The 24,590-nt window shown below is 35.4% G+C and overlaps 1 protein-coding gene across 4 annotated transcripts in view; it reads left to right on the top strand.

The window, feature by feature from the left end:
• VTA1 (vesicle trafficking 1) overlaps positions 1-23,510 on the top strand; it is a 41,404-nt gene extending 17,894 nt beyond the window's left edge. For 3 of the 4 annotated variants that reach the window (XM_074818915.1, XM_074818918.1, XM_074818917.1), the window contains 5 exons: positions 213-288; positions 4,810-4,921; positions 13,562-13,738; positions 15,611-15,691; positions 22,367-23,510. In XM_074818915.1, coding sequence (XP_074675016.1) covers positions 213-288; positions 4,810-4,921; positions 13,562-13,738; positions 15,611-15,691; positions 22,367-22,512 — 592 coding nt within the window. In that variant the 3' untranslated portion in view covers positions 22,513-23,510. The remainder of the gene's footprint in view (positions 1-212; positions 289-4,809; positions 4,922-13,561; positions 13,739-15,610; positions 15,692-22,366) is intronic. The other variant, XM_074818916.1, reaches the window with a different exon arrangement.
• The last annotated feature ends 1,080 nt before the right edge of the window (positions 23,511-24,590 follow it).

Below are 24,590 nucleotides of genomic sequence, written 5' to 3'. Positions count from 1 at the left end.
AAGTACTGAAAACTTTCTGCATAGTTGTCAGAAGACTAGTCAATATATTACTAAATTTAAACATTGTAAATTCTGCAACATCAGAGTAAAAGAAAAAAAATAGTAGTGAAGACTGGCTTGAAATAAGCCAGTATGGTCTAAATGCCGACTTCTAAAATGTGATCCTGAGAGACTGACATTACCAAGTTCATGACATGTTTTCTTTTTTACAGAAACATGATAAAGTCCTTTTATACTGCAAGTCTCCTTATAGATGTTCTAACAGTATTTGGGGAGCTCTCTGAAGAGGTAAGTGTTAGCGATATCAGTGTATTACCTGATTGCTTTTTCTGGCATAGGTGAAAATTACTTTTTTAGTTCTGTAAAGTTGTTTTTATAATTTGTGAATATAAACTTTAAAGAACATAGGTTCTAATTGTGTTGACAAATGCATGTTAGTAAGTCGTAAGGAATTATGCTAAGTATTTCGAATAAATTGTATGTGAAGTATTAGACAACTGTTATCTGTTAGAAAATGCTTCATAAGTATCAGTTAGAAATTCAAAGTCTGTATATTAATGTGGGACACATAACATTACATTGAGCAATTAGGAATGAATATAGGGCAAAATGATGCAAGGTTTCTGGCTTTTTCCACCTTCACTTTTTTCACCATGCAAGCAAGCAATTTAATGCTAGTAATTAAGGTGGAATTGTGTACAGTTTTAGTTAGAATAGGTATTCTTGGTTTTGCAACAAACTCCACTTTTAAAAGGTGATAAGTTGGAAGAATGTGGATTTACTTCATAAAAAATAGCTTGCTATCTGGCCATTAGGACATGAATATTTTAATTCAAAAAATTATCTGCTAAAGTCATTAACACAATGCTCTTTATGTCAGGTAGTCTTTTAATGAAACAAGTATTCCAGAATTGACTGAACTAGATCACTATTATTTTTATTAAGGCACAACAGAATAATGTCTTCATCTGTTTTAAAGCAAACTTTTCTGTTAGGTGCATGGTCAGCTGCTCTCTGTTATTCATGCCCCACAGAAGAATTAATCTCTGATATAGAGGAGCAGGTACTCTTAATAAAGTATTCCGTGTTCTGAAAATCAAAAGTGAGATTTTCTTGCTAAATTAACTGAATGAGAAGCTCGATTTGAAAATGTAATGATATAGTCGACAACTTCTGACAAAAAAATTAAAACTGCTACTGACTCATGAAGACAAGTTTCAAATCTTGTTAAAGAAAGGTTGAAATAAGTGGAAAAATAAATAAGAAACAGCAACAACACTAAACAATCTGAGACAAAAATCAGCAAGTGCTGATCATGTAAGTGCTGAATATGTCTCAGGACACCTAAATCCACACAGGTAATCAACAAATATTTTTTTTCATTAAATGATTTTTTGGTTGGAAGGGACCTTAAAAGATCATCTAGTTCCATCCCCCCTGCCATGGGCAGGGACACCTTCTGCTAGATCAGATTGCTCAAAGCCCTGTCCAACATGGCCTGGAACATTTCAAGAGGGTATCCACAGCTTCTCTAGGCAACCTGTTCCAGTGTCTCACCACCCTCACAGGGAAGAATTTCTTCCTTATATCTAATCTAAATCTACCCTCTTTCAGTTTAAAACCATTACCCCTCGTCCTATCACTGCACTCCCTGATAAAGAGTCCCTCCCCATCTTTCCTGTAAGCCCCCTTTAAGTATTGCAAGGCTGCTATAAGGTCTTTCCAGAGCCTTCTCTTCTCCAGGCTGAACAACCCCAACTCTCTCAGCCTGTCCTCACAGGAGAGGTGCTCCAGCCCCCAGATCATTTTCATGGCCTCCTCTGGACCCACTCAAGCAGGTCCATGTCCTTCTTATGTTGGGGGCCCCAGAGCTGGACACAGTACTCCAGGTGGGGTCTCACGAGAGCAGAATAGAGGGGGAGATTCACCTCCTTTTCTTGTATGCTTGGGTGTTACAGACTTCCACGCTTACCCTAGTAAAAGTGCCTTAGAAACCAAAAGCTTTGTTTTGCAGACTGGTAACAAGCCTGTGGTTGTCGGTCCCAAACTTCAATGCCCTGTTTGGAATTCACAGAAGCCTGAAGTTAGCTCAGCCTGACACCTGGTTATATAGTCTGACATCGAAACTCAGACCACCTGTGTGTCTTTTCAGTATGTAATTGCTGCCTTATGTATGGAATATCAATTATTGAAAGGCTTTTAAATCAACAGCAGAAGGCATAGAAAGCAAATACTTGACACCTAAAATCAGAAAATGAGTATTGTAAATAATATGTATATTTTTAATTGGCAAGTGGTTGATTATTGGGTAGTATGAATGGATTGTGTCACAGGAAGCAGTGGATGTTCAATATCTCAATATTCAAACTGCAAAAGGATTTTCTGGAAGACATGCCATACACGACACAGCTGATGTTACATCAGTAAGAAGTGTTGATGATAGTGTTATTCTCAATTACCTCAGTAATAGTGTTCATATGGTAGGGCAGCCTTCCAAAAAGGGACATCAGTGCATATTAAAAACAAACTGAAAGCAGCAAAGTTTAGGTTCTCAGTTCTGGAATTACAAGCTTTGCATTTGGGATGCATCAAACACTTTCCCTTCCTCTCTCTCCATCCAGTGTTTTGGTGGGGACATGTTTTGGCCCATTCTCAAATACACTTTCCCAGGGGGGCTCAGCTATGTCCTGTGGTGGGTCTGCTAGAGCTGGCTGTGTGGGGCAGCCCTGGCCTCTCCTCACACCACCACCCCTGCTGCGCCCTGTAGCCAGCACCTGGGCATGGACACCCAACGCAACAGCATCTTCACACTTTATCCAGAAATAATTGGGGTATTAGAACAGAGGGGAGATGTACAGGCTGTTAAATCTTGCATAATGGTCTTTTCTGGAAGTACAGTACTCCATATTTCCGAATTTTGTGGCTTCTACTGTATTTGCGAATGATAAAATAATTTAATCTGTAATACTACCTGACCAGGAATGATTATTAAAAGAAAGTAGTTAACAGAAAGCTATGTTTTCGAATTGTACTTTTTCTTTCTGAGGTATAGTGAATGCATTTTAATAAATCTGTCATCAGGATAGGCTTTCTTCTGGAGAACATCTTATTTGCGAAAACAAAGACTGTATCTTTCTCTTGGGCTGTGTGAGCACTCTGGTGGATAACAACATACTAAATATGAGCAAGGGAGCTTGTTGGAGATACCCATTATACTGCCACTCTCTACCCTGTTCTGGATGACAGTGCAATATACTTCGTGAAGTACATTTTTGAATTTCACTTACTAATTTTCAAAAACTTTGGATGTAATTTCAGTCAGGACTTTTAAAAAGAGATTATTCTGTCTACCTCAGTTTCCAAAGTACTTTACCTGTCATTGTTACTGTGGAAATTTGAGTTCACCAGTACCCTGCAGGTGATGATGTTGATGTGAAACACTCTGTTAATTTGGCCAAGTGACCAATGCAGGTTATTCCACTCATCCTTCCACATTTCTCATCTTTGTTTATATTCAGCCTTGTTCCTTGAAATATATTCCCTCGTAACTGTTGGAACTGTTAAGTTCTGTCATACTACTTTTGCCAAATTAGTTGATTTGCATAATCAGTTAAAGATTTCTTGTTACAATTAAGAAGTCTTCCTGAATTAAAAAAAACAGTATTGGAACAGTCTCAGGAGATATAAAGTGGCCAATCTTCTTTCCATATTTTGACATATTAAAGTTGTACCTAAGAACAGTAAAGTATATTTTTAAAAATTAAATTAAAAATCTCAAAACAGTTGAGATTCTGAGATTTATTCCAATCACTCATGTTTTGTGAAAATAATGTATGGAAAGCCCGGGTGAAATGCTTTTCCGTCAATTTCTTTTTCCCAGAAACTGAAAATAGTGAAAAATCATGTTGTTTTTCTTTAAATACTGAAGTTACTACCACATTTTTTCAATTTCACACTGTTACCATGGAAATGGAATCAGAAAGGCAAGCAGCAGATTCGCTTCTAACTGCTATTGCTTCACATTGACACCATTTCAGAAGATGAGAGTTGCAAAAAATTATGTTGACTGTCAATATAGTATTCAATTTTTTGGGAAGTATTAATATCTTTTATAATAAGTGAGCTGTTAAACTTGTCATTAACACTTTATTTAAAGTCGTTATTGTCCTAAGTCATTGCTCTGCAGGTAGTTTATGTATTGCTATAAGTCCTTAATCTGATTTTTAGCTATGCTGTGAAGATATTAAATCAAAATATTGTATGTTCTAGAATGTATATCCCCCACACACCATGTTAATCTGCAACTACAGCAGCCTTTCTGTTTTCATGCTTTTAAATAATTTTTTTTAAATTTAATGCATTTTAATTAGAAAAGATTTTATATTATTGATAAGTGGGAGTAGCATTTTAAGTTTCAGATATTTAAATCTAAAGTAAATAATTATCTAAGTTTATGGACATTGAAAGTTTTCTTTATTATTTCACATCAGCAATTACTACACAGTGCTCCGTCTTTCACACTAGATGGTTCTGGTATAGTTTATTTCCCTGACATGCTGCACTAATTGAAGATCTCTACATTTTCCTTTCATGCTGAGATCCTGTTAGAGCTGTTCTTTTTATATATTTTTTTTTAATTCACTGATCAATTTCACGTGTTTTTTATCTTAAAGGGGTGTCAGATGATAGAGAAAACAGTTTAGTTTTATAATCTTGTCTTAGGGTGGAAAACCTGCTTATATTTCTGTTTTGAATGCATTAATTCACAGAAGTGAGTGGTTAAAATGGCTGGCCTTTTCACTTCCCCAGAACGCTCAGCACAGGAAGTATGCCAGGTGGAAGGCAGCATATATTCATAACTGCTTGAAGAACGGAGAGACTCCTCAGCCTGGGCCTATTGGAATGGAAGGAGAGAGCTTTGGTATGTCTTTCTCTTTTCTTTTTAAAAGAGCAGAGGGCTGGGCCAAGACCGAAGTGGTGCTATGCACAGTTCTACAGGAAGCACCTCACAGGATGCACAGCTTCCTTGTTTAATGTTCTATTCATGATGAGCCACCTTCTGCTTTTTTTTCTGCTTCTCCTACTGTTATTTTTTTTGGACCATACTATCTGATTGACTTAAATGTTTTATTAAATCTTTTCTCTGTAGTGGAGATTATTATTTTGAATACAGCTGCTCTCTAAGAAGGCATTGTCACTTTTGGGCCAGAACCATGCATTTCTTTAACGCTACCCACAGTCCTTCTTTTAAATCTGTTCTGTAAAGTTATGATCCCTTTGCCAGTTTATCCTCTCTCAGAAGTTAAATAGGAGTCGAAAACTGATTGATTGTAGATGAATTCAACTTCAAAGCAAGCTGATCTGTGAGACAACCCCTTCATCCCCAAATAATAATGTGGTCTTCAAAAGAGATTTATGACATACTCTTTTTAGATTGGATTTCCTGCTGCTTTCTCTCTTATCCCCCTTTTCCTTGTGTTTTTAGTCCCTGTGTTCTTCTGGCTACCTGACTTTCCTGTACAGTTTTCCTTGAAGTTACCTTCTTAACTGTTAGATAAAAAGCGGTGATTTCCAAGGACACCCACTTACCAAAATTAATGTTTATCAAAACAGGTTGTTTTAAACCTCCCGAATTGTAAGTTTTACTGTCTTCTATTTAATGCACTCAGACATGTCTGAACTCTGCTGCTAATTTAAAAGTCCTGGCTCTTCACTAAGAAACATTAGGGGCATCCAAACCTTTCTCATTTAGAACTTTTTAAAAACAGACACAACCACTGTGAGCAGACACAAGCTAGTCTCTCCATGAAATAACAGAACACATACTGAGCAGACTCTCCTACAAGAGCACATAGATCACATCCTAACCTATTCTGAGAAAGACAGCTCCATTATCTTATTTCATTATGTGCATTTTTACTAAAAGTAACTAAACAATCAGAGCTGCCATATTATTTCTAAACCTCATAAATGTTACCGTATTTCTGAAGTATAGATCTACAGACTTCACAGGTGTTTGCAAGTTTTTTGAGAAGTCAAATGAAATCATATACAAAGCTTTGTTTGCTAAACTGCTAAAACAGATAGTAGTATTACTGCTCTGTGTATAAACTTATCATGCTTTTCAGTTATTGATAAAAGCAAAATATATGCAAAAATGATTCATTTCTGAAATATATCCAAATAGAAATGGTATGTAATTGTTAAATTAACTTTCAAAATATTTTCACCCATTTATTTTTGTATGGTTTGCAGTTTCTCTATGCGTAATGCTTTATGAATGTTTAATTCTTTTTGTATTTCACCAGTTGCTTTTGATAGCAATCAGTTTCATTAATAAGGGATCTCCTCGTTTTCCTCTCCAGTCAGTGCAGAAGCTTGAAATACAAATTTTAAATGTGAATCTCTTATGGAAATAGGATGTCTTTGGAATGGATATTTTCATTATGCAAGTTAAAACAGACTAATTCTGCACAATGACAATAACCTTTATGTATAATTTTTCACATACCTAATGAAACAACTAAGAACATTAAATGATTTGCAATTTTCATCTGAGCCACTTTGTGGCTTGAATGAATGTCACTTAAGTTGATGCTCATTTATCTCAACTTAAGGTTGAATTTAATAATACAAATTTTTCTAGTAAAAAGGAATAATAAATCTACAGTACAAAAGAGTTAGATTTAACTTGTAAAGTGTGGCTTGTATCTAACTTGTAGAGCCACCTTGTAGAGGTGTCTACATAAAGTTTTATGAACATATGTATTAATACATATGATCCATGTATTTAGACATCCACACATACACACACATGTGATGTATACACATACAAGTATTTATTTGTTTCTATTCCATGTTTGGGGTCTGTACCTGAGTCTTCAGTGGATTTTGAAGTCTGGATCTGTAATTTCAAATATGTTATGAATAGGCTTGTAATTTTCTGCACATTTGCTTTATTTCAAACATGTAAAAGCATTATACAACTGGTTTCTCTTCTGGTTTTCAATGTTTTCAACATGCAATCTCATATTTTGAAGCTTCTTTCCTGTTTGCCTGTGACAAAAGAGGAGGATGGGCATGACCTACTATTTATAGAAAGATTAAACTGGTGGTCCTTCCAGTAAGGTATAGCATCCTATTCCACTTGGCAGCCACTAGCTGATTCCTTAGCAGAAGACAAATGTGTAGCAGAAGATAAAAAGTAACAAAGTAGCTTACCACCTTTATCAGACAGTGAACAAAGTGTAAGGAAGTAGAAGATAGGCAGTCTTACTCACTCCTTCCAAGCCCATCTTTGTTAGAAAGTAGTATATTGCTTGAAGTATGAGAGTTTTCTATTGTCTTCCCAATGTGAACTGGAGAACATGGCATACAAGGTGAAGTTAAATGGGTGTAAGGATAGTTCTTATTGCTGTCTTAAACTATACCTAATGAGAGAGTGTAGAGAAGATCTAAGCCAGACTGTTCTTGGACATGCATAGTGATAGCACAAGAGGCAATGGACGTAGATTGCAACAAGGAAAATGTGAATTAATTATTAGGAAAATAACTTTCATAATAAACATGGTCAGATACTGAAAAGAGTGTCCAAGAGAGGTCATGGAATCTCCATCCTTGGAAATATTCAAAACCAAACTGGACACCATCCTGGGCAACCGGCTCTAGCTGACCCTGCTTGAAGGGGGCTTGGACTAGATAATCTGAAGAGGTCCCTTTCAACCCCAGTCATTCTGTGCCCAGAGCAGCATGATCCATGTTAGTGTTGCTATAAGTGAGGAATTGGACGAGGTAGCCTGCAAGGTATCCTTCAGCCTTTTTATGATTCTTGAAAAAATCATTCAGTTGTATATGGAAAAGAGAATCAATGAGTGGAAAGGGGAGAGGGCCAGATAAGAGCGCTTCTGGGGTGTAGACTTAGCCAAAAAAGTCTGAAAAGTGGCTCTCCACAGTGTAATCTCTTATCATTTATATGTCCTGGCCACCATTACATTTAAAAGAAGAAACCCTAAAAATTATAAAATACATTGTCACTATTTTTTTTAATGAGAATGTACACCAAACATCTATCCCTGTTTATTCTTACTCTTCATTTTGTTAAAAGTAGACAAAATTGTCTAAAAGTGTGGGTGCCGATTACAATTTGTATGCAGTTTCCTGGATAAAATACTGTTTGGGTATTAATGTTGCAGAAACACTACAACATAAGTAAATTCAAATGTTTGTGAACAAATAACGAGTATGATACAATTTGATTTCCAAGCTACCGGTTTATTCTTGTTACTGTTTTCCTTACCTAAAGATGTCCTACAGACTTTGAACACTTTCTTACCCACTGAAATACACTCCAGTCTAGGCACAGCTATATTTGAAGTGAAGCATTAGCAAACTAATTCCTTCTTCAACATACAATCTTTTTCAAAGCAGTTTTCTTAACTGCTGGTGCAGCTGTAGTGAGAGACACTTACAATGCAGCTGCAGCTGCAAACATCACCACATATTTGTAAGTCACATTGCACCAGTTTGATAATTTAATGGAGAAGACAACATGTGGGAAAACATCTTTTGTTATAGTAAATGGAATGAATACCCCAATTAAAAATTTCTAGCTTTAGTGGTCTGGCTCATAGTGTAATAATGTTTACAAAGCTCACCTGATGATGTGAAATGAATTATGAATTCTAAACAATTGCAAAAACAGAATTTCTAAGCAAAGATTAGATTTGCTAAAAATCTGTGTATGCAGCTTGTGTAGAAACAATAATTGTTCCTCAGCAGCAACAAATAGGCTCTTTCTTCATTTCATTAATGTGGAGGCAAAGGTAACTGACTTGCTCAAGGCTGCAAAAGAAATTTGCAGGAGGAATAGTAGAATTCAGACTTCACTCAAATCCTTATCATTCACTGCAGGTCATTACAAGCAGTAGTGTGAATTGGTGAGGACTGTTGCTTTCATTACCAAGTTATGTCTACATGCAACTTAAAAGGGACACAAATGCTGAGTGAGCCAAAATTTTAATATCCTTATTGATAGGGAGCCTGCAATATCTATAGTTTGGCAATTTTTTGTTATTGTTGTTGAATTGTATTTCATGTAGTAAGAGAATTTCTCATGCTTACTTTCTGAGCAATGAAATGAAAAATACTTTTTGATGTTTGCTTTTGGAAATTAACTCCTTAGTGTAGGTATCCATAATGCTTTACACAACAAAGACAAATTTATGCAAATTAATTTTTATTAGAAGAATCGGTTAAAAAAAAGTGTCAATTCTTGCTTTGTGCATTGTAAGAAGAAAAGCAGCATTGTTTGAATGTATGACTGGACCTTCCCCATTCCTTTCTGCTTGCTCATTTTCTTCCTCCCTTTGCAAGTGGAAAAAGTCTGTTTAAACAGAGTGAAACTAGGTCTCTGTAGCTTGACAAATTACCATTTTTTTCCAAAGTGTTATTTTCTTTGTGATTCTTGAAAACCATACTGTAACTCTTGGAGATGTTTTTACAGTAACATAGGCATGCTTTATGCAGTTCTGCTGTTGGATTTATGGATGCTGTTGTCAGGATGCCACCATGGAAACCTTAAAATGACATACTACATTTATTAATGCAGTTGGAATATACGTCCTAGAGTACACATAAAGGTCACTTAGCAGTAGCCCTAGGTCATCCAACAAGATTTTATACTAATGGAAAAAAATTAAAAGTGTAATTTCAAATATGAAAAAGTGTTTAACTGGTCATGGTATAGCCGTAGTAAAATACATTAAATGTCACCACTTTCATTGCAATATATAACAAGTATTCTATATTTATATTACAGAATTCCAGGAAACCTTTATAGTCCCAACTAGCAGAAAGAACAGTATATGAAAAGTTGATGAATTTTTGAGTCTATTTCTCAATGTTGTAGAAAAAAATATTTGCATATATATGTTTTTAAAAAGCAGTGTTCCAATAGAACCTTATGTTGTGCAAGTTTTAGCAACATCTCGAGCTAAAGACAAACAATGCAGCAGAATGAGAAGATGTTTCTAAATTAAAATTAATAGATTACCTTTTTAATTTTCTGGACTCAGTGAAAACAGAAGTCCAAAGAATTGGAGGAGTCTGGACTCCTTAAAAATTTTGCTAGTTTTAAGTTTAGTGCTCTGGGCTGCTGAAGTTAAAGTCATAATGGGTGCTTCCTTACACTAGACAAGGGAATACCCATTAAGCCTTGAGATTCCTCTGTTTATATGAAAGTATCTTTGGACAGTTGGTTATGGGGCCAGGGGTATCAGACTTACTCCACTTATTGAAGTCTTGCCTTCAATAAATAAATAATAATTAAAAAAAAAAAAAAGACCCAAACAAAAAAAAAAAACCAAACAAAAAAAAAACCACAAGCAAAGAGATAGTTTGGGTATACTGTAGCTCTGAGGAAAATCTAAAGAGCGCATGGATTCATTATGCTGGGATCCAAGCACAAAGGCTGATGAGGTTCCAAGACAAGAAATTCAGCTGGAGCTGAAACTGAATGTGAAACAATTGTGTCAGTGTTCCACAGCCTCATATTTCAGCATCCTTAAGCAAATTGCAAGCTTTAAATTTTAGGGTATAACTGCTTTATGAGAAATTAATTTTCTAATTTTTCTAATGTTTGTTCCCATTCCTTGGAAAAGGTTTGTTTTTCAATAATGTTATGGATGTTCTAACCACAGAACTTAAAAACAGTTTGTTGACTTAAGTGTTCTTTTCAGCAGTCTGAAATCCTTTTATTTAGTACTACTGTTAAAACTTCACAAATACTGCCAAGTGCATATCTCAAAATGGTTCTAATACTTTAATCTCTGATAAAGGATATTTTAAATATTTACTCTGCAGAAAGAATAGTTACAATACTTTGATGACATTTTGACACTTTAAACACCTAAGAAGAGTTAATTTAAACAAAACTACTTTTATGTTTAATACAGGTTAACATTTGCCAATTGCATAATAAGGAAATCAAACAGTTGAGCTTGATCTTTTGATACATATACCTGATTAAAAGTATATTGTCCTTTTGTGAATTTGCCTCTTACAGGCACTCTTACTAAGGGTGGTCAGCACTTCTAACACTTCTTTTCAGGTTGCTTTTCTTCTGTTTATAACACTGCCAGACATTAACCATTTGAGTTCATCTTCTATGGCTAGTGTTGCCTACAGCATTGCACCTTTACAGGAGTGACTAGAGACCGTGAACTATGCAGTGAGGAAGTTTGAAGCTGAAACTGGGGATGTCTTGGAGAGAAGATTGGGAGGTAGTACAAGACAGACACAAGTATGGGGCAAGGGGTTGCAGATATGGGATATGAAGCCCTGGTGCAGATAGAGAGAATCAGAATGGGACTGAAGAGCCAGATAAGGGCAACAGGAAGCTGCAGGGGACAGAATAAAGGAATAAATGCATTAAAGGTTTAGGTCCGTAACTCTTAGTTGAGATACTAAGTATAATGAAAGAATGTTTTCTTCCACTCGCTCTTTCTCAAAAGTGGCTTAATTTTTACAATAGCTTTCCCAAAATATTAGCTTCAGTCAGACACCCAACATGGAAAATCCAACTTCATGGCTACAATTTAACCAAGCTATAAATAATTGATAAGAGTGTTACAAGTAAACTTGGGCAGCCTTACCTTCAGACAGCATGATGAGTGTTGTGCATAACTATTTCATTAGTCTTAAATATAGTAAGTCTCTGGGATTTCTGTTAAACTAAATCTTATTTTCTGAAACTGTTTTAAAGTAGCTTGCTTAGTTAACACCAAAAAGACTGAAAAATACAGCATTCAACCAATGGCTTATTCCTATCATTCCGTTATTATTTAAAAGGTAGCATATCCAGTGTTTACTTTTGAATCTCACCTCTTTTTTGCCAGTTTTGACACATTTAATTTTACCTCCATGCATGTTAGACACATGATATTGCAGTATGAGTTATTAGCAAAGGAAAAATCTGGCACCTTAGGATATCCTTTGCCTTCCAGAAATCTGCCAGATGTTTGTTTGCGTGTCAGAAATAGCTTCATAAAACCACAGCTTGAATTACTGGTTGCAACAAGTGAAAGTAATTTTCATGAGTAACGTACAAAAATTTTACTATGTTCTTTGTTTTTATATTAAATTTTGCTAGGAATGCTTGACATGCCTGAGACAACTTTGCTTTCAGGTTTCTTTGCTTTTTTAATACTTTAAAATAAAGATTTTTGGTATTAGACTGTAGATTTGGGAGATTTGTGAATTTGTTTATTAGTACTTGAATGTTCTGAATGAAAGTAAACAACTACAACTTTGCAATATAAACCAAAAATGTATTCTTTAACTGTATATTTATTAAAGTCCAGTAAAAATGTCCTAATGACAGTACTGTTGATTTTACTCCACATTATAGCCTTTTATTGTAGTAAATAGTATTGTGACTTAGAAGGTGTTTAGTAATTTTTAGTAAATGTAGTACCTGTACTTTTTCTGTGAGGAAGAGGGCCTTAGATGGGAAAAAATTCCAATATTTGTTAGAGTAATATTTGTAATAGTAGACTTCAGTTATTAAGCAGTAGAGGTGTTTGCATAACACCATCTTGTATAGTTGAAGATCAGTGTGGATTTCAGGCAGAACATCGCTCTTGCCAGCTCTAGACACTTACAGGTTGTTTGCTCCCTTTCAAGAACTGGCTGTTAACAAAGGCATTCCCAAAACTGTGCTCATTCCACCTGACAGTATCAAACATATACACAGTTAAAGAAAAATAGCTTTTTTAAATTGAACTGAATTCAAATTAGGGAGCAGAAATCAACCATTTTCTAAATTAACTGGGTCATTAGCGTAATAAATTTGGAGCATTAGCCTTCAAAGCAACATCAAATAAACTAGACCGGAACCTTAAGAACATGATAAAATTGAAAAATAATGCATATGTTCTTCGTATGTGCTATGAGATATATTGAACATCATTATTCTTATAGTGCAATATGTACTCTAACTGTTCTAGATACAGTTATGACTTGGGCAAGCTGCATTTTGGTTTTTTGTTTGGTATTACTTTCCCAAAGTTTGCCTGTTTTGTTATTTATTTGTGGTTTGTTTAATTGATACAGGGTGGAAGGATTGGCACTGTCTTTTCTTTTTACAAAGAGTTTCTAAGGCAAATACAGTTTTCCATATTCTGGTTCATGTATATATTAAAATGTAGATCGCTACATATTTGTAGTATCTTGTTCAACTACTGTGGATGCACTTCATGGAGGTATAAGGGATTGTACTAATGAGACAAATTGCTTATATTCAGACCAGTAATTAGATGATCTTTCAATTTAAACAGAAGAGATCTTTGAAAGTATGTGAGTTTATAGATCTTTATCCTATGGTCTGTTGCTTTTTACTTTGTCAAATCAACCATAGGTGGTTTGGGTTGATAAATGTTTTATGTCACACTGTGGTGGCAATTTTTCTATAACAAAAATTTGAAAGGAGGTTTTAAAAGAAAGCCTAAGTTTTCAAGTGTTTGTACAGAAGAGTTGCAGTAATTCCTGTTTTGTGTCATCATAGCAGATGTTGAAAGGGAAGAAGCAGGGTCATCTTCTCTCCATAGTGGAACAACTCAACCAACATCATCATCTACGTATGAAGCTAACAACATACCAACTAGTAATTACACTGGCATACATATACCACCAGGTGCCCATGCACCAGCTAACACTCCAGCTGAAGTACCTCATAACACAGGTATGTCCCAATCACACCCAAAAAAATCACGCCTTCATTGAGAGGCAAATTCTAGCCCTCTTCCCATTACATATGAAGTAACATATAGATATTCTATGGCAGAATCAACTTCATAAATTAACATCATAAAAATGCCATTGGAAATATTTTTTTATGTTTTTACGGTTTTGAAAATACATAACTCATATTTTGGAGCACTTTGCCAGAAGAGATAAATGGACTGAAAGAGTGAATGTTCCTGCAGACAGAATGTTTTTTTTCTTCTCTAGAATCATGCGTTGCAACATCTATACTGTAAAGCCCTATTTGAATCTTTCACTTGGTAGATTAAATTATATGACTTCATTTCATATTTAGCTTTCCCTGGAAATTATATGACTTCATTTCATATTTAGCTTTCCCTGTGCAGATAGACTGCTGTTCTTTATGTGGAAACATATCCAACATAATGTTGAAACTGTTACAAAACTGTAACAATCATGCCTGATGTACCATTCATACTTTTCTTCTGTTTGGTTTATGCTTCTTTTCCCATGCAAGTACTTTAGTGTGGTTGACCTCAAACAATATTATTAATGGAAATTTTGTCCCTGTTGCTAAACATATTGGCTTCTCTAGCCACCTTCTTGTTCTGTGTCATTTTTGGACCGAAAACAAGTTCTTAAAAATCCAAAGTTCTTCCCAGTTGCTGTATTTAAAAAAAAAAAAAAAAAAAGTTGTATTAAATGATTTGTGAATACAACTTTTTCACCTCATGTTACCTTTTTATAATGATGTTTAATAGGACTACAGAAATAAAGCTCTTGATTTCGATCCTCATGATCATTTGATCAGATATGTTTCTGTATTCTAGAACATGAGATGTTTTTGTTGCACAGCCCCTCCTTTTCTTTTACTTTCTCATTTTAAAAATGCTTCACCCTATGAAAAGTTCAGGATGCTCTTCTTTCCCCTTTATCAAGGGGAAATCCTTCAGATAGGTGGGGGTTTTGGGTCTGGGAGGGGGAGAGTATTGTTTTTTACATTCAGCCTAGGTAAATGTTTAGCTCTTTGTTTTTCCCAGATCTGAAAATTACAGGTTATGTACCTTGTTGGAATACATGAATTCTTGCATTACGTAGTTTTAATTCTATCAGTCATTCCATGAAATAACAAATAATTTAGAAAAGTGATTAATACAGTCTTCCTACATAGCAGATATTACAGAAATAACTTTGTTAGTCTGATAAGTTCTGGACATACTGCAAAGATATAGTTTTGGATCAGTGCAGATGAGTGTCTAAAATGTGAATGTAGACACAAGAATGCTTTACAGCATGAAATGCTGTTTCTTCTAGCATCACCAGATCCCTTTTAGATCTATTTAGATTTTTTTTATTCTCAGCAGTTGTTTTTGAAGAAATTAGGAGTTAGTTTGAAAGTGTGAGATGGCAGCCATGGGGCTTTAAATATACAATAATGGAGGCTCTCTGATATTAAAAGGCAGAATTTAAACTTCAATATAGAAGTTTACTCCTGCTCTTCTTTAGCAGGTTTTCCTCAATACTTTATGATTACCAGTGTCCTTTGGATTAATATTTTCTTTTTTTTTTTTTTTTAATGCTTGAAATTAAATGCTTGAAATACTGTACTGATGAAATGAATGACAGCCTGTAAATTCTTCTGTATTTTATAAAACAGTCATAGTCTGAAGTAAGGGTTTTAAAATTGTTTGTTGAAAACTTTCAGAATTGGGAAGCTGTGAGCTACTTAATTTAAAAATCATTGAGTTACTAGGTTTACCTGTTGTATTTTCTTATTTTGTCTGCTTAGTTTTAAAGTCTATAAAAAAAAAAACAACCCAAATCCATTTTTTTTTGCATTGATTTGCAGGAGTGACAAGTAACACCATTCAGCCTGCTCCTCAGAATATTCCTCTAGTCGATCCTTCCCTTTACAGTGCTCAAACTGCAGGTAAGGTGGTGGCATTTGTATTGTCTGTACATGGACATGCTGTGTCCCAAACAAGAAGTTTGAGAAACAATGTCATCGTTACCTGAATGCTACTAGTTCAGAATTTTTTTAAAAAAGACACCATCTACACATTTTGTTGCTAAGAGTTTTATAGTGTCTGAAAGTTTTGCTACAGTGTATGATTAGTGTTGTCTGTCTGACTTTTTCAAACCAATGGGCTAGCATTGTGTCAGTTTTTTTATTATTTATGTTGTTCTCAGGTGAGGTCCTTAGCAAAGCCTATATTCCTGATGGCCCTGCTAAATTGTATTTTTGTTAATTAATACACATTCCCTTTACTTAAAATTTCTTCTACAGGGTCAATATGTAAGTTATATATTCATTAACTAATCATGACATTCCAGCGGTGTTCTGTGTTGCAGCATAGTTGTTACGTGTGCTTGTTGATTTTAAGTAGTACCTGTATTAAATGAAATAATTTATCACGTACTGCTAATGATGTCATTTTGATGTAGTATTTAATCAAGGCTTTTATCTGTTAAAATGCCATCTGTCTTTGATGTTAAAATCACTGATAACCTATATTACATGTATTTTATGTCTGCTTGCATATATCATGCTTTGAAGTGCACACATAAATGCTAACCTTAGGGAAAACATGGCCTGTGAAAGAGTAGTGACTGACAATAAAGCTGGAATCATCCTAGATTCTAATTTGAACACTGATGTGCATTTGGACAAATTATTAACTCTTTTCTAGGAATTTCTCTGTCTGTGGAATAGAGATAATAAAAACATAAGTTACATCTGTTTGTAATAATCAGGTTTTTGTTGGCAATATAATGTGGATGTTGAGTGAGGAGGTCTAGAAGACTTGGCATGAAATCTGTTCACACTCTACCCTACAGTTTATCCTCATCAGGGAAAGCTAATAGTATACCTAATTGATGTTTTAAGTTCCAGTACTAGATACAGTCAAATGTTGCCTGTTATGACTACAAAGTTTATATAGGTATATTCTAACTTACAAATATTTAGTTAGATATTTTAGTTTATTATGTTGTTGAAGAGGGTGTCTATGTTAAAATACCAACTTTACTGAAAAAACATTTTTGATTCAATGGAATGCTATAATAGGAATTCAGCGTTTAGCTTGATTTTAGTCATGATCCTCTAGACAGTCATTCTAATAGGTTTTTGGATAACTACTCTGAAAATTTTAGTCATCATTCTTTCTTGGTTGGAATGTTTAGTTCTAGTTGTCAAAAATGTCATAATTTTGATTTAAATGTTAAAAAATTCTTCATTAAGTATTAGAAGTTCCATTATTTGATTTCTAGATAGTATCAGTGCATTGCTTCTTCTAGCCACTTACCTGTGATAACCTGATTTAATAAGTACATAAATATAAATAAAAAGGAATGGAGTGAATTAAGATACCCTGTGTTTGTGAGTATTCATAACTACTGTCATATAATTAAGAGATGAAGACCCTTGCTAAGCACAGAGATGAATCTCTTAACTTGAAGTATTTGCATGCCTGCATTCCTCTGCTGCACATCTGTTGTGTCACTACAAGTTTGGGTCTTATAACAGCTTAAAGTGTTACGTTCTTATGAGGGAGTTTTGCAGAAGTGCACCTGACACAGATCCTTGGTTCTGAAAGCTTAGAAAATACGCTGCCAGTTATGCAGGAGTTTGAGAGGGCATAAGGGATGTATCAGTCAGCAGAGATACAGTAACAGTTCTGTTTGCATGCATAGAATTAAGAAGCTTGAGAGCAATGCAGAGTGTTTGTCCTTGCCTGTCACCATCCTGTCATGCATGCCTGGTCACTACCCAGTGCATCCTCCCTTCAGCTGTACTGGATGAAGGTAATGGCAGATATCATTCTTCTCATACTGGTGAGGAGTCCTTTTTATGCCAACAATACTTGGTTCCACAGTAGCCTTGTTCCCTGACATGTAAGTAGATTTAGAAGTGCCTCTATCTCACAACAGACACACTAAATTGTGGGACCTAGGAGCCCTCCCCAGGTCCTGAGTTGCAATATATATATTCAGGCTAGATCCTGGCTGCATATTGAGGTTAGACTTTGGTGTGCACCATTCCTATGGAACCGAAGTTTCCTTTGGATGGGAAGGAAGGATCAGTGTTGCATTCCAGTAGATCCATGGAGCTAGCACAGTGCAAAGTACGCTTGGTCCATGATTTAGACATGATGTCTGTGTCTATACTAATAAATTAAACATGCCTGTAAATAGTTCACAGTGAGAACAGCTGGCACAGAACCACTCACATCCATACTATTAAACTTTTAAACCTTCTAAACAAGGTAGTTTGTGAAGGCTGCCAATACTGAATGGTCTCTAGCCTGCTCTGACCACAAGTCATGCCCAGGAGTTGTTTGGGAAAGTGCTAGTTTGCATGGGCCAAAACCATACTGGAGTCTGTTCCAGCAGTTTGACAGTGTAGACAGTCAAGTTTGAGTGCTGAGACACATTCCCTGGCACTGTTGAATGTACTAGTATAGGCATAGCCAAACAGGATATTCCACATATTCCTGCAAGACTCTTCCTGGTAGTAAGATCAAATATATATTTTTAAAATAAATTATATATTTTCTTTCCTTCCCATAACATGTGAGAAGCAATTTGCTTAATGCTGTGATGGGAGGGAAACTTTTGATGGAGAAGAATGAAATATTTTATTAAAAGAAAATAAAGTAACAGCATTCCTTTGATTTTAGTCAGCATGAGTCCTTCAATAATTGTCCTGTCCTGTGGGAACAGGTTCCATAGTTTAACATTGACTTTTGAAAGTGTCAAAGCTTGTGCATTGGTTAATATCTCTGACAACAGAATGTAGAGCTACAGCAACTTTGTATAATGTGTGTGTGCACTTCTCTGGTGTAGTTTGCTTAAAAAATTTATTACACCTAGATTTTGGTAACACTACATGCATTCATGGTTGTAATACCCAGAGTTTTTATAAAATGTTCTTACATTACCATATGCTTCCTTCCACAGGTGGCATAGTATAGAGAAACCATATGTCCATTCTAGTTCTGTGTATAATAAATAATGTTCAATTTTCTACACACAAAGTAGAAATAATAATTTGGCATTTCACGTGTTTTCATGATCTTCAGAAGAAATCTTTGAGGATTTATATTTCAAATATCTTTTAAGTGCTTTAGTGGGAAAAAAAGAGCATCTTGTTTCAGAAATCATTTCAGTTACTTTTGCCATCACTTTTTAAACACTAAGCTGCATTATTAAAATGTTCTTAAATCAGCTGCCTTGTATTTGGGCAACTTCATAGAAAAGCATCTGATGGATGGAAAAGGTTACCAGGGAGAAGCAGAACTGTTCTTTTTCAGCATCTCTAGTCAAATTGCCTTTTGGTTTTCACTTTGTGTTCCTCTTAAACTGAAAGAATCATGCTTGTTATGGATTCCATATGTCTGTCATATTTCAGTAGTAGATATAACTACTGTGCTAATAATTTCACATAAACGCAGAAGCAAGTTTGCTTCAGGATAAATACAGTATACTTTTCCCATCTCAGTGTTGCTGGGCTTTTTTAGAGCTTGGAATCACAGGATGGTTGAGGTTGGAAGCGACCTCTGGAGGTCATCTGGCCCAACACCTCTCAAGCAAGTGTCCTGTAAAATGGGTTGCTCAGGACCACGTCCTCTGTGTGTTCCCCTGCCCCTGCACTCTACCCGTGGTTTAATTTGCAGCACTGAAGGAAGAAGTTTGAGGAAAAAAAATGTCACCATTAATTCAAAAGACAATTTTTTAATATCTCCAAGGATGGAGGCTCCACAGCCTCTCTGGGCAACCCGTGCCAGTGCTCAGTCATCCTTACAGTAAAAAGTGTGTCCCGATATTCAGAAATACAGAACCCTCCTGCATTTCAGTTTGTGCTCACCACCTGTGGTCCTGTCACTCGGCACCACTTGGAAGAGCCTGGTTCCGTCCTCTTTGCACCCTCCCTGTGGTTATTTACATACATTGATGAGATGCCCCTGAGCCTTGCCTTCTCCAGGCTGAACAGTCTCAGCTCTCTCAGCCTCTCCTCATGTGAGAGGTGCCTCAGTCCCTTCTTCACCTTTGTGGCCCTTTGCTGGACTCTGTCCAGGGTGTCAGTGTCTCTCCTGTACTGAGGAACCCAGAATTGGATACAGCACTTCAGGTGTGGCCTCACCAGTGCTGAATAAAGGGGAAAGATCACCTCCCTTGACCTGCTGGCAACACTCCTTCTAATGCAGCCCAGGACACCATTAGCCCTCTTTGCTGAGAGGACAAATTGTTGGCTCATGGACAAATTGGTGTCCACCAGGACCACCAGGTCCTTTTCTCCAAAGCGGCTTAACCCTTAGAATACGTAAAATGCAGTCAGTTACTAGCTTTTGTGGTTATCCTGTGATGTAAGTACGTACATTATAGTTAAGTTTCACATTATTTTGAAACCTTAAGAACACAGAGCTGTTTTATTTCAATTCTGCGTGTCCATTGTGAGGTGCTGACTTCAATAGGAGCTGAGGCCACTGAGCACATCAAAAGATCAACACCCTTTTACTGTGTAAACTTTGGTTTATAAATTTAAAATTGTTAACTTTTTTCCTTCAAGTTATGTCATAATAGCATCTGAAGTAGATTTCATAATAAATAAGGCTTTATGCCAGCAAAACATTAATAGAGCTCATACTGTAAAAATAAGATTAGACTGGTGAATTTAGGCTTCCTTCCAATAAATTAGTTGAATGCTGGACTGATGCCTTGGCCAGTTTTTAAAGAATGATTTTGTAGTTTCTTTTGGCATCATAGCATAAAGCCACTTCGAGGGGAGCTGGGTTTTTTTTAATTTCTTAAAGATGTTCAGTAATGTGGTTGCAGATTGACCCCAGCTGCTTTTAGTCTGTGACTTTATTTAGGTTACAAAATAACCTAAGTGTGTGCCTGTGTTTATGCACTGCCTCACATGTATTTACTCACATGTGCATGTATTTTAAGAGACTTAATGTGGCTTAACTTGAATTCAACAGTAAACTAATATACATTGCAATGGTAATGAACCCACCAAGTTGTCACATGCCTCAATATTCAACAGTTATTTTTTGGTTATATTTATTTATTTAAGGCAAAATAGTAGACTTATAGAGTAATTTCATAAAATTTTAAAATATAATCTTAAGAGCACTTACCCTTCTGATTTTTATTGGAGTAGGGTTGTTTGGAAAACCAGCAGACCAGTCTAGTCTTTAATATTCCCAGGTTTTCCATTTTATTTGTTCAACAGCTGTTCTTCAGTAATAAGACTGGGGAAAGGAAAAGCAAATATAATAGACGTTTTCTGATAAGAACTGAGATTCTTTGGTAAACATTCTCACCATATTGCTAACAAGTTTTATTTTGAAAGAAAGAGATCCAGCTAACTGAAATTGTACCATAAAAATGGCTTTAAGTATATTAATGTCCTTGCTTAAAATTAGAAAGCTGTACTTAGAGAGCTAAACCTTTGGTTAGCCAATTTTTATAGAAAATCTATGGTGCATTTTAAAATGCATTTTTTCTTAATCTGTGAAATCTGTTCATTGCTTATAAAATACTGTGGGGGAAGCCTATTAAATGAATACATAATTCTTTAGTATTGCATATAATTATATATCGATGTCAGTAAAAATCAGTCTTTTACAGGTTAAGTTGTTCCGAAAGAACATAAGTGAAGGTTTTGTAATTTATCCATAGGTTATTGGAGTGGCATGGGATTAGCCTTAAAACTCCCAGTGAATTTGTGTGTGGAAGGAGGGCAGTAACACAACCGTGCTTTACTTTATGCACACATTATTGATACTATTCACATATTAAATCTTCTGCCAGTTAGGCCATAAGTCTCTACTATGCTTTCTAGAAGACTGAAAGCATGTGTTTGAGCATTACAGAATTCCCAGTGTTTTAATTTATGTTAAGAAAATATTCTGATTAATAAATAACAGTTAATTGTTTTATACTATATTATGAGAATATTTTTTCCTAGTGTTCTCCAGTATTACAAAAATGGTCATATTTAATGGGATCAATCTTGTTTTCAGTCATCTTGCATAAAATTGGAAACATAAGCGTTACTTGGATAAAACAGACTTACAAAATGTGCAAAAACATGCCAGTGAGAAATGTGTCTACATTTTGAAAAGTTACTTCAGCTGAGAAGGAACAGTTTCAAATTACGTATTATTCCTGAAGAAGAGAGCAAAGTAATTATACTGTAAACACAAAAAAAACATTCATTGTTTCTTGTAGGTTGTAATATGATTACAGATAACATAGTGTCGTTAAAAAGCTCTCCTTTGCTGCCTTAAATGAAGAGCAGATCTTTCTCAAAGGTATTGACTTACTTTTGAAAGGCACTGGGTCATACAAATACCAGTGTTTAGAAAGGTCCTCTTATATTTTTCAAATGCCAGCAGCAAAGAAGTTAAGCATTATATGAATGGAAAGCAAAGTGAACAGAAGAAACACCATAGCTTGGTCTTTGTAATATTACCACAAATATTAGCCTGGTTTTCATAATATTACTGCAAATATAAGTAAAACACAGAAATCATGTGAAAGGAAGCCTCCGTCAGATTTCCTTTATAGTAACTTTGTAATACTTATGTTTTCGCAGGGGAAGTCCGTTTGACTCCAGAGGACTTTGCCAGAGCTCAAAAATATTGCAAATATGCTGGCAGTGCTTTGCAATATGAAGATGTGAGCACTGCTGTGCAGAATCTACAGAAGGCCCTCAAGTTACTGATTACGGGCAGAGAATGAAGTCTTTATCTAACAGATTCATGTCTTTTGCCTAAGAAACTAACAGCTTATTACTGTACCTGTTAGGGGAGTGGAGTTATACACGAGTTCTCAGTCCCATCACCCATGACAATGAAATCACTGTTTCAGTGTCATATTAGCAATTAATGGTACAGTAGGAATCTCTTTTCATTTTACAAACAGTGGAGCTAGAAACATGAATGCTGTGGCTTGATGTAAGCAAAATACTGAAGAAAGTACTGTGAACACTGCTCAAGAGTTAGAATTCATCTTGCAATATTTAGGTTATTGGAATGGGAAAATGCTGAATCTGTCAAAAAACTTGAGCATAAGAATGTTCTGTTAAAATTCTTACTCTGATTTTATTATTTCAAACAATTACTTAATAAGTATAATAGCTTTAAAATTGTAACTCAGATTAGCGCTTTCCTCCTGAAGTGAGAGCATGTGAGAAGGCTGGCAGATCCACAATGGGAAGGACTTTTTTCTGTACACAAATTATTTGGGTATTATCTGAGGTATACGTCAAAGTTGAGGGAAACTTGAGGACATTTGTATTTCATTTTAAAACGTGCTGGAAAAAACATCTCTTAATACTTCAGAGAGTCATTTTGATGGTGTTCCAACCCAATCCCCCACAACTGTACAGACTGCTAAATGTATTCTTGATTATTGGTTCTTGCTCCTTTTGTGTGAACACTTACAATTTTGTATATGTATGGATAATTAAGAGAAAGTACTAATACTTATCAGAGATGATCCTGAAGGCTGAGGCAGAGATGCTAAACAACATGAACTTTTAGGGAGATTTACCTTGTAGCTGTTACCTCTTCTTAAGAGACTGGAAAAAAAGGCCTGTTCTTCAGCCATTAAAGCAGTATAGGTTCATCTCTGGTATTAGTGTCATAGAGCTTATTTCCAGCTAATATTCTTTCTGTTTGCTTTGTTGTGGAGACTTTTTGGACTTGGGATTTAATTAAAATATCTTGGAAACTGTATTTTGAGTCTTTATGAGGTCTGCCCTTGCAATTATAGAGCTCTTGATTGTTAAAAATCTATCCATGCTGTTTAAAAGAAAGAAGAAGTAGCCTTTTAACTGGTGTGACATAATTGAGTACACCATAAAGCATGTCTGATTTATGTAATAATTTTAATGACATAGTATCTGACCTGTCTTTCCAAGCTGTCGGATCAAATCCACGTATTCGTTGCAGCTGCACACTTTTGCAGTGACTAAAATAAGTTTGATATTCAGAGCAAAAAGATGAGGAAAAGAAAATCAGACATAAGCATGCATTAAAGTTTAGCTGGTCGTATCCTTTTAAGAGTGTAGAGTCTCTGACAGCAGGTTTGAGACGGGTGGTGTGAAACTTGTAAATATGTGCTTAAGCATTTTAGTTGACTGAGGTTTAACAGGTAAAATGTCTAGTATTTGTGTTTCTTTCTGATATGGGATAGCATGCTAATCTAGACATTTGGATTAGATTTTAATTGCTTTGGGAAATTTAGAGTAAATAAGTCTGAAACTTTTTTGACAGTAATGCTGCACAGCCCTGGGCAGTAAGCCTGTGTTTTGTACAGTGCTTCATGCAAGCTGGATCCCTCACTTCAGTATCAAACTGAATTACTGTAAATTATTCCATGTATATTATTGTGGTGTTACACTGTGATTGAAAAAGCTGCTTTTCAGTTGGAAGAAGGATGCAGAACATTGATCCGTGTAGAAATACCTATATTGCATTGCTATAAAAAAAATCAGAAGTTCCTTTCATTTGGGGATCATACCACTACTTACTAATACCAGCTTCAGTCCCCAGCACTTGAAAGAGGAATGTCAGTTTTCCTGTTTCTATTTATAAAATAATTACAAGAACTTTGGGCCTTTTGTATTACATGGAAGAATAAGCAAGCTGTGATATGATACTGTATTAATTTGAGGCTTTTCAATTAATTTTCTTTTTTTTGGTGATTGATATGGAATGGAAGTACATAACTAAGAAGGTTGCAAGCAAAAATTTAAGTATTTCTTAAAGATTGCCTGTTGGCCATGATTATGTTGAACCTCTAGGTTCCTCTAG

The sequence above is a fragment of the Strix aluco genome, chromosome 3, assembly GCF_031877795.1.
Source record: "Strix aluco isolate bStrAlu1 chromosome 3, bStrAlu1.hap1, whole genome shotgun sequence".
Classification (NCBI taxonomy): domain Eukaryota; kingdom Metazoa; phylum Chordata; class Aves; order Strigiformes; family Strigidae; genus Strix; species Strix aluco.
This window is presented reverse-complemented; position numbering and strand designations above follow the sequence as displayed.